This window comes from Vulpes vulpes, chromosome 9, assembly GCF_048418805.1.
Source record: "Vulpes vulpes isolate BD-2025 chromosome 9, VulVul3, whole genome shotgun sequence".
NCBI lineage: Eukaryota > Metazoa > Chordata > Mammalia > Carnivora > Canidae > Vulpes > Vulpes vulpes.
In genome coordinates, this window is record NC_132788.1 from 101,217,958 (window position 1) to 101,228,922 (window position 10,965).

Sequence of the window (10,965 nt, forward strand, 5' to 3'; positions counted from 1 at the left end):
AGGCTCCCAGCCTGTGGCACACCAACACGAGGAAGGTCTTTACACCTCACGGTGGCATTCCTGGCTTGCCAGTCCCAATCGGGCTCTCACTTCTAGAATTCCTAGGGGCAAATAAGCCCATCCAACCCTAGGGCCAAGGGAGACCGTCCGCCAGCAGTCCACGCTGACCCACGGAGCCCCTCCCACGCTCCCTCCAGGGATGCTCCCATGCTCCCTCCCTGGGAACAATGGAACAGCACAGCCCACCTGGCCACCAGCAGCCTCTGGAAGCATCAGCTCGGCCAAAAACAACATAAGCAAACCCAGGGCTAAAGTCCGGCTACACTGCTTCCTGACTCTGTGACCTTCTGCAACTTAATTTGCTTCTCTTAGCCTCCGTTTCTTTATATGTAAAGTAGAATACTTGCCCACCTGATTCCTCTTCTCTGGATTAGGAACCAGACAGACCTAGGTCTGGATCCTGTCTCTGCCACGACGTGACCTTGGGCAAGTTCCCTCGCCTTTCTCAGCCTTGGGTTCCTTATCCACAAATGGGGGGACAGAGTACGCCACCTCTCAGGTTTTCGGATGGACACAATAAAAGTGACCTGTCCCTGCTATTAACCCAGCAAGACTATCCAGCCCAAGAAAAGATACCAACCAGCATCCCAGCCTATCTACAAATGCAAAATCAAAGCCAAAGAAAGGCATTTTGGGAAGGCCTATTCTTTTGCTGCAGCACACAGAAGGGGGTTTAGAGTGAAGAGACCAAGCAATCCCTGTGTCAGAACACAACACCTGTCTGCAAACAGGCACCAAATTTAAGGTACAAAAGTCAAAGGGATCAACATATTAAAATAGAGGCTCAGGGATGCCTGGGTGGCTCAGCGGTTGGGTGTCTCCCTTCGGCTCCGGATGTGATCCCAGGGCTCCGGGATCCGTCCCACATTGGGCTCCTGCATGGAGCCTGCTTCTCCCTCTACCTGTGTCTCTGCCTCTCTGTCTCCCATGAATAAAAAAAATCTTTAAAAATAATAAAAATAATAAAATAAAAGCTCAATAGCCAGAAAAACCCTAACTACCCCTCACCTATTCCAAAAGGACAAGAATTCAGAAGAAAAAATACAAAAAATAGCAGACACCCAGATCCCACCTCCCAGATTTAACAGATATTTATATTAGATTCCTTTTTTTTTTTAATAAAACGGACAGAGCTAAAGCCTTCCCCGACCCCTCTATCTCCAAGCAATGGTTCCTCTAACTGTGTAATTCCCACACATTTCTGACCTCTAACTGCAATTTATCCTTTTACTATATACATATCCATGAGCAATATAAGTCTCATTCGGTACTTTTTTAAATGTATCGAACCTCTTCCAACGTGGTTTTTTCCACTCAACAGGATGTCTGGAGATTTACTGAAGGACTCGGTAATCAAACTAGATTTTCTTTCACAGAACGGAACTGTGCACAACAGTAAAAAGAAATGAACCAGAGCTACATGTAGCACCTCCCCTTTTATGCATATCCTTTGATGATATATTTCCAGCAATTTCGTAACATTCTTTAATATTAGCCTTTGCTTTCACAGTAGGTTTCATTTGCCCCCAAGGAGCAGCCTCAGAAAGGCTCAAAGAGGTTAATCAAGCTGTCCTGGTCACACAATTATTTACTGAGTGGCAGAGCCAGGATTCAGCCCCAGGCCTGTCTACAGCCCACACATGTACGACACCATGACAGGCTGGTTAACTTTCTCCTTAATTTTCACCCTCCTGTCTAGTTTTCTGGCTCTACACAATTGCCTCCAGACCAGAACTCTACTTCCAGAACTTTCACATACTTAGGCCTGTGGAGGAAGCTGAAGCAAAACTTGCCTGTGGCAAGGTACTATGTTGGCCTAGGATTATTTGCAAAACAAGCACCAACTGAATGACCTTTTTTGTGGGAGTAGAGGATCCTAAATGAGGGCAGTGGGGACCCCAAGAGGATGAGACTTCCTCAGCTGCAGGTACCCAGCTTGGAGGTACTGATCTTCCCAGGAATTAACAAACTCATATACAAGATGCAGCAGCTGTTTTTCAGTTAATGCTGGGATCATTCCTTTGACCTTTCATTTGCAATGGCAAAAACAGCAATGAAAAAAAAAAATATCCTGTAGCCTTGGATAAGCAGGATAAGCAGTTCTCTTATCAACCCTGATCTGACCCCAAGACAATTCCAAGGCCTGCTCTGGTCTTCCAAGGAAACTACATCAGCCAGGACCCAAGAGTGATCTACCCTATCTGCTTCATCTCAATTAGGCCACTGCAGGGATACTTTTTCCTCCTGGATCACAGAGGGAACACGGGCAGTGACAGTAAACTGTTACTGAAACAGCAAGAAATCCCCCCTCCAGCCGGAACCCTACCTGCCATAATATCAGCCATCAGCCCTCATTAAGAAGCAGCGTGACACTCGGGTGCATCTCATACCTTTCTGAGCATCACGTCTATCCTTTGTAAACTGCACTTCGAGTCTCTCTCAGAGCCACAAAGGTCTTTTGAGGGAGGCTATCCCCTCAGTGGACTGGGGGTCACTTGGGGTGAAAGGATGGACTCAGTCCAAAATAGAAATATATTCTTTGATCTAGATCATTGGAACCTTTACTCAAACTTTGTTAAATGGGACTGAAAGCATCCCTGCTATTTTTATTGATCTACAACAAACACTTGGAGTAAAACTTAATCTGCTGTGAAACTGGGACAGGAGACAAAGGCTCCTCCCACACAGAAACTGTAGCTATCACCCCAGAGGGTACTTGGCAAATGTTCGCAAAGAATAATAGATAACACAGCAAAATACCTTTTTTTCCCCTCCACGGTCACTTTGGGGTTTTTGTTTGTTGAACACATTTTTTTCTTTTTTTCTTTTTTTTTAAGATTTTCTCCATTTATTTATGAGAGAGTGAGAGAGAGCAGGGGGAGAAACACAGGGAGAGGGACAAACAGACTTCACACTGAGCAGACAGCCAGATGCAGGGGGCTGATCCCACAACACTGAGATCACAACTGAGCCAAAACCAAAACTCAGATGTCCAACTGAATGACCACTCAGGTGCCCCTCCCAGGTTACTTTGAACAGTGGGTTTAAAGCTCACCTGTCCTTCTGGGAGGAAAAAGATTGCAGTGAAGTAGAACATGTTCTCCAGTCCAAACAATGGTGTCAGGCTGTGCCCAGCTTCTGGAAGAAAAGTACTCACCCCAAGTGTCCTCAGAGGCCTACTTTATCTGGCTGCTAACTAAGAAAACTAAAATTAACTCTATTTTGCAAAATGCCACATGGAGGGATCCGAGTGGCTCAGCGGTTTAGTGCCTGCCTTCCGCCTGGGGCTTGATCCTGGAATCCCAGGATCAAATCCCATGTCGGGCTCCCTGCATGGAGTCTGCTTCTCCCTCTGCCTGTGTCTCTGCCTCTCTTGCTCTCTCTCTGTGTCTCTCATGAATAAATAAATAAAATCTTAAGAAAAAAAAAATGCCACATGGAACTTCCATCCTGCATCTTTTGAACTGTGGCCTTTTCTCCAAGATTGTAAGAAGGTCTGAGAGGGAAAACTAGATTAGAACTTTATCTATAATCATAAAGTTTAATGAGGCATCAGAGATTATAGAATCCTACCTCCTCATTCTTGGTACTAGGTCAAAAATGAGTGTGGACTTCTTCTGGGGTAAAGTTTTCAAAGACTCTGGGTTAATTACCAAAAATAATAACAAAAGGGACAGATGCAGCTAGCAGTATTCAACTTGTAAATAAAAACAAGGACTGTCTTTCACTTATATGTGAGGTACCTCATGTGGTCAACTTTCATAGAGATAGAAGGTAGTATGGTGGGGGCACCTGGGTGGCTCATTCAGTTAAGCCTCTGACTCCTGATCTCAGCTCAGGTCTTGATATCAGGGTCATAAGTTCATACTCCATACCGGGTAGTCAAAAAAAAAAAAAAAAAAAGAAGAAGAAGAAGAAGAAGAAGAAAGAAAGAAAGAAAGGAAAGGAAAGGAGGAAGGAAGGAAAGGAGGAAGGAAGGGAGGAAGGAGGAGGGAGGGAAAAGAAAAGTAAGAAAAGAAAAAAGAAAAGAAAAGAGAAAAAGAAAGAAAAAGAAAAAGAAAGCAGTATTATGGTTGCCAGGGACCGGGAGGAATGGGGAATAGGTAGTTCTTGTTTAACTGGGACAGAGTTTCAGTTTTGCAAAATCAAAAGGAAAGAGTTCTGGAGGTGGATGGTGGTGATGGTTGCACAATGTGAATGTACTTAATGCCACTGAACAGGAACTTCCAATGGTTAGATGGTAAATTTCATGTTTTGTGTATTTTGCCACAATTTTTTAAATTGAGGAGAAAAAAAATTATACTTCTACCTGCTGGTTTTCATTTGGGGACCAGTGTGTGGCCTAGGAGCTGGCAACTAAGACTCTGTTGTCCTGAGTTCCTCTCTCTGTCCTGCATTTACCATCTGGGGGCCTTTGGGCAAGTCATTTGACATCTGAGACTATTTCTTCACCTATAAAAATGGAAATAATAATAGTCTCCGACCTCAGAGGCCTATGAGGATAACAAAATAAGGTAACAGAATCTCATAGCACAAGAGTAATCTGACGCTAAATTATTAGTATGCGTTTTAACAATAAACTAGTTTATTACTTAATGTTATTTAAAAGTCAATAATGACCAAATAATTAAATTATGAATATGATATTGTCAGCTTAGGTCGCAAGGCGCATCGGAAGACTTCGTTTTAAGTGAAAAAGCAGCCCAAGTTAGGAGTCAGAAGACCTGGGCTTCCAGAACGGCTGTGGCAACGAGATTTCTCCCTGGTGACACGCAGGGGTTGACAGAGATGATCTCTTAGATTACCAAAGAGCAAGATCACCTTTGCTGTTCGGCGGGAGCCAGCCCTGAAACTGCACCTCCCTCACCGCCTAAGCTTCCCCGGGACGTCCGGGTCGAGGGAAGGGGTCCAAAGGTCGTGCCCGAGAAGGCTGACTGCAAAGCCCCTTCCTAAACCTGAGAGGTGGCACGGTGCAAGCTTGTACAAGACACCCCCGAATCGGGAGCGAGCGTCCCGCACCTTTGTTCCTCCCCGCCCGCTGGGAGAACTGCAAGGAACCTGCCAGCTTCCCAGATCCTGCAGAGACCCCCAAGAAAAGGCAACCCCAAAACAGCCTGGGTAGCAGAATTATAAATACCCCTCTGCACATGCGCACTGCGACTTACGAGTGGCCCCGGGGCACAACGAGCGCCCACTGCGCGTGCGCCGTCCCGCTCGCCCTTTGGGGCGCAGGAGCAGAATGGGGGGATCCCGCGGTCCCGCGAAGAAGAAAAACGAATGAGTCTGCAGCGGCCGCTCGGTGCAGGTTTCCTCGTTCCTTACCTCATAGTGCTTCATGGCTCCCTCACACGGCCCCCTACTGCTCCTGCTGCTGCCGCTGTCTACCCGCGCGCGACAAGAAACAGGGTCCCTCACGCGCTCGCGACGGCCGCGCGAGACTAACCTCGGTTCCGCGTCGGCCCCTCCCCTCCCTGCCGCGCGCGTCCCTACAGCCAATCAGCGCGTGGGGCGCTCACCTTCGACCCCGCCCCACGAGGATGGTCTTGAGCGAGGACTCGCCACGAGGCTGGCCAATCAGCTTGCGGGACACACCGAGGGGGCGGAGCGCAGGCTAGACTGGACGAGCGGAAAGGTGCTTGGCCACCCACCAATCAAAAGGAGGCCTCAGCGCCGCGCGCCCGCGCCCCTTCCCCGCCCCTTGGTGGCGTCGCTGTGGAAACCAAGGGAAGCGACGGTTACCTTAAAGCTGGGGGCGGGAGCAAAAAGTTGAGTGACAGGAAGGGCAGCATCCGCCAGAGCAGCATCCGCCCAGCGGGAGGCGTGGCTGTGTGAATTCCCAGGTGGGCAGCTCCCTGGGTAATGGGGAGCAACCTGAAAGGGCTAGGTGCTGGGGGGGTGTGCTGGGGGGCCTGGATGGAGAGGCCTATCCCGCGAGGGGGCCCCCATCTGTCATGAATTGGAGGGAAAGAAAGGGGAAATGAATGACGAAAAGCCCCCTGGGGGGCGTCCCTCAACTTGCAACCTGAGCCCTGACCCCATTCAGGGGGGTGCAAGCCCCGCTTGTAGGCCTGGGCGGTGGGGCGCGGCGTGGGGGGGGGGAAGGCCCACACTTGTCTACCTGTGTTGTCCAGTATGGTCACCACTGGCCACATGTGGCTACTGAGCCTTTGAAATGTGGCCAGTGCAGATTAAGATGTACCGTAAATGTAAAACAGTATGAAAGGGAGAATGTAAAAAAAAAAAAAAAATCATTAATAACCTTTTATGTTAATTACAAGTTGAAATGATAATATTTTGGATATATTAGATTAACATGGATTATTACAATTAAGTTCTCCTGTTTCCTTTTACTTTTTTAACATGCCTATTAGAACATTTAATATCACAGACCTGGCTTGCATTTGTGGTTGGCAGTTGTGCCTGACCCTGGCTTTACTGGACACTGCTGGTCTGTGATCATGCCATGCTTTTGCTCCTTTGATTGTCATGAGCAGGCTGGGGAAGTTGGATGCCACTACACACACCCCTGCACACACTGAAGATTTCAGGATGGGGTACAGAGTGAGTAGCACCTGGCACACTCCCTTACCTTCTCTCTTTCTCCTGGTTCCAGCCCCCGGCCCAAGCCTTCATCAACTGTGGAATCCTCTGGAACTTAGAGGCCTGACATCAGCAACTTGGTCAGAAGTCCTCAAAGGTAAATCCCTATTCACAGCAGAGCAGGGTGGGGCAAGGTGAGTCAGTGCTTAGCATTTAGTCATACAGGTTCAGTTCTGGAAACTTCTGAAGCTACAGTATTGGGGGACCTGTGATTTCCAGTAAAGGAAGCCAAGGCCGTGGTCTTCAGAAACTATCTTTTTCAGCAGGCCTATCTGGGCAAAGGAGATGAAAACATAAAAGTGTTTTATAATTGTGCTTTCAAAAAGACAGATCTTTTTCTGTCGGCTGGTATAGGGCTTATAGTATCTTGAGATCCTTTGTGATCTGGACAGGCTTCACTACCTGCCCTCATTGATGGGGACAGGAGGAGTAATCATTTAGAAACCAAAAGTTAAAATCCTACCAAGTTGAGTTACTTGAGACATCTAAGTGTGAAGTGCTGAGGGGCACAGTTGAACCCCTGAAATCTAGCCAAGTTTTGCTACTTTGCCCTGTCAACTTCCAGCTTCTCTAATGTGGGCTGGGTCGGCGTGTCTTCTGTATTACTGCATTCCAGCTAGGTAATGTGTGTGCAGTCCAAATGGATGTCATTTTGGGCAGAGTCCACGTCCACTCCTACGGTCTCAGAACATTCCGGAATTTACCTTTCAAGGCTGTTTCCCTGAGCCCCACACTCACTCAATAGGCACCAAATCATTTTGTGAACCTACTCTATTGCGTGCCAACAAGGGATTATCTCCACCCTCTCCTCACCCACAAGAAGCTCATAGAAAGGCAGGATCCAGCCCAAAAAAGGACAATTCCTCTTTTTGACGGATATTGAAGATGCCAGGACCCCTTGTTGGCCTCATCCGGCTTCCAATAACCAGGCTGTCAGCAGAAATAATACCCACCTTCAAAATGAAGACTGGCCACTGTTCAAACAATTCATGATACCGTACTGAGGCTCTGACTGTGCCTGTCAGTTAGGGACAGCTAGACCCTGCTTCTGTCCCCAGCACCCCCAGCACAGTGGCTAATTTATAACAGCCACAACTAGATACGCTTAGTGGTTGCTGACAAGCAAACAAGCCCCTTAAGACAAGTTTTGAAGGGGAAATTCCAGAAAGATCTTGTGCTGTGGCAGCACTAAAGGATGAGCGGGGCCTCCTTGGATCTCATATTTGGGGGAACCCATGGCCATTTGAATGTTGAAGTTCAACATTCAATGTTGAATGTGTGTCTATCTGTCTCACAAGCTCCTTTTGTATTTCCCCTGGGTAGGTAAGGTAGGATCTTGATTTCTTTGGGAACCTGGCTTGGCTGGTTTTGGGGTATGTGCTGGAGCTGGTTCCAGCTGTGTGAGAGAAGGTGAAGCCTAGAGCAGACAAGCCAGGGCTGGTTAGCAACTTTCCACTGTGTCAGGATCCCCAGAGAGGCTTCCCAAGTCCCATATCTTGCCTTTGTTATTTGTTTTTAAGTCCATAGAATTTTCTTTTTATTGAGTTTATTATAACTTACATACAGTAAAATTTACCTTTTTTTAATGTATAGGTCTGAATATATATAGTTTTGTAACTAACATCAGTGTCCAGATATATAGCATTTCCATCATCCCCCCAAATTCTCTTGTGTCTCTTTGTAACACATTCCAGCCCCCAGCAACCAGCGATCTGCTTTCTTCCCTAATACTTTTACCTTTTCCAGAATCCCTTATAAAATGGAATCACAACACTACGACTCAGAGAGCCTTTTGAGTCTGGCTTCTTTCACTAACATAATGCATTTGAAGTTCATCAGCACTGTCTTCTGTACAAGTAGCTCCATCCTTTCTTATGGCTGAATAGTGTTCCACCATGTGGCTGGACCACAGTTTATCCATTCTCCTGAAGGACATTTAGGTTTTTACGATTTTTTAAGATGTCATTTATTTATTCACAAGACACACACAGAGAGAGGCAGAGACATAGGCATAGGGAGAAGCAGGCTCCCCATGGGGAGGCTGATGTGGGACTTGATCCCAGGACCCCAGGATCAGGACCTGAGCCAAAGGCAGGTGCTCAATCACTGAGCCACCCAGGTGCCCCAGGACATTTAGGTTTTAAAGGCGGTTGATAATTACAAATCAACCTTTGATAAACATTCATTCATGAGCTTTTCTGTGAACATAGGTTTTTATTTCACATAGGTATTCCAGCAGGGGTGAGATTGTTGGCTTATACAGCTGTAGAGGTCTTTTTTTTTTTTTTTTTTTTTTTTTTTTAAAGATTTTATTTATTTATTCACTATAGTCACACACACACAGAGAGAGAGGCAGAGACAGGCAGAGGGAGAAGCAGGCTCCATGCACCGGGAGCCCGACGTGGGATTCGATCCCGGGTCTCCAGGATCGCGCCCCGGGCCAAAGGCAGGCGCCAAACCGCTGCGCCACCCAGGGATCCCTGTAGAGGTCTTTTTGACGAAGAGAAGCAGAGTTGAAAAGAGTAGTGATGCATCTTTTTTAAAAAAAACAAGGGCTTTAGGGATCCCTGGGTGGCGCAGCAGTTTGGCGCCTGCCTTTGGCCCAGGGCGCGATCCTGGAGACCCGGGATCGAATCCCACATCAGGCTCCCGGTGCATGGAGCCTGCTTCTCCCTCTGCCTGTGTCTCTGCCTCTCTCTCTCTCTCTCTGTATGACTATCATAAATTAAAAAAAAAAAAAAAAAAAACAAGGGCTTTATCATCATCCTCTGAATCACACTGTACAGTAGCTGAGTGCTTACCATACATAGTGAGTGTGCTAAACACATTACACTTCAGCATTTTGCTCACTGGGTGACCTCAGGCAAGTCACATGACCTCTCAGAGCCTCGATTTTCCCACCTGCAAAATGCAGTCCAACCCCATAGGACTATAGCAAGGATTAAGCGAGTTCATACACATGGAGCATTCAGAGCCGGCTTGGCACATAGTAGGGCCATGTCGGCGTCAGCTGTTATTACAATGTTCATTTCCTGGCCCCTCTCAATTTCATCCTCATAGCAACTCTGGGAGTTAAGATCTATTCTTATCTCCATTTATAGAGGACACACCTAACGCTCCAAGAGATTGAGCAAGTTGTGCAAGAACATACAGGCAGTAAATAAATAAGTAGTAGGTCCAAGATTTCAGCTGAGGCTGACTGATTTCAAACTCACCTGCTTAGTTCCTCCATCAGCCAGGGTTCTCCCAAAAAAACAGAACCAGGGTGTATGTGTTTGTGAGTGTGTGTGTGTGTGTGTGTGTGTGTTATTTATTTTTTAAAAAGAGGGGATCCCTGGATGGCTCAGCAGTTTAGCGCCCGCCTTCGGCCCAGGGCATGATCCTGGAGTCCTGGGATCGAGTCCCACATCAGGCTCCGTGCATGCAGCCTGCTTCTCCCTCTGCCTGTCTGTGTGTGTGTGTGTGTGTGTGTGTGTCATGAATAAATAAAATCTTAAAAAAATATATTTTACTTATTTATTCATGAGAGACACACACAGAGAGAGGCAGGGACATGGGCAGAGGGAGAAGCAGTTTTTTTTTTTTAATTTTTATTTATTTATGATAGTCACAGAGAGAGAGAGAGAGGCAGAGACATAGGCAGAGGGAGAAGCAGGCTCCATGCACCGGGAGCCCGACGTGGGATTTGATCCTGGGTCTCCAGGATCGCGCCCTGGGCCAAAGGCAGGCGCCAAACCACTGCACCACCCAGGGATCCCGGGAGAAGCAGTTTTCATGCAGGAAGCCCAGTGTGGGACTCAATCCCAGGGACCCCAGGATCATGCCCTGGGCCAAAGGCAGACACTCAACCCCTGAGCCACCCAGGCATCACCTGTGTGTGTGACTTAAAAGATGTTTTTCAAGGTACAGGCTTACATATCTGTGGGCACTGGCTAGGCAAGTCTGAAATCTGTAGGGCAGACCAGCAGGCCAGAAACTCTTGGTCAGGAGCTGACACTTCTTCTTCCTAGAAACCTCCATTTTATTTGCTTTTAAAGCCTTCCAACTTATTGGACGAGACCCATCCACATTATACAGGGTCGTCTCCTATACTTAAGTCAACTGATTATAGATGTTGACTTAACTACATCTACAAAATACTTTTACAGCAACAGACTAGTGTTTAATTGAACATCTGGGTACCATAGCCTGGCCAAACTGATGCATACAATTACCCCATTTTCTCTGAGTTGAGAGCTCAAGATTTGCTGAAGTTTCTGTGGAGGTCACCTTTCCAGTAACATTTTGAAGTGTCCAGTGAGTGTC

General features: G+C 47.1%; 1 protein-coding gene and 1 long non-coding RNA gene across 2 annotated transcripts in view; one reads left to right on the plus strand and one right to left on the minus strand.

The window, feature by feature from the left end:
* TECR (trans-2,3-enoyl-CoA reductase) overlaps positions 1-5,514 on the minus strand; it is a 25,129-nt gene extending 19,615 nt beyond the window's left edge. Inside the window, exon 1 of the mRNA XM_025983574.2 lies at positions 5,383-5,514. Within this exon, the coding sequence (XP_025839359.1) occupies positions 5,383-5,397 (15 nt within the window). The 5' untranslated portion in view covers positions 5,398-5,514. The remainder of the gene's footprint in view (positions 1-5,382) is intronic.
* Positions 1-8,439, plus strand: part of LOC140593960 (uncharacterized) — a 22,811-nt gene extending 14,372 nt beyond the window's left edge. The window contains exons 3-4 of the long non-coding RNA XR_011994462.1: positions 4,714-5,900; positions 6,674-8,439. This is a non-coding gene — a long non-coding RNA (uncharacterized lncRNA). The remainder of the gene's footprint in view (positions 1-4,713; positions 5,901-6,673) is intronic.
* Positions 8,440-10,965: the final 2,526 nt, after the last annotated feature.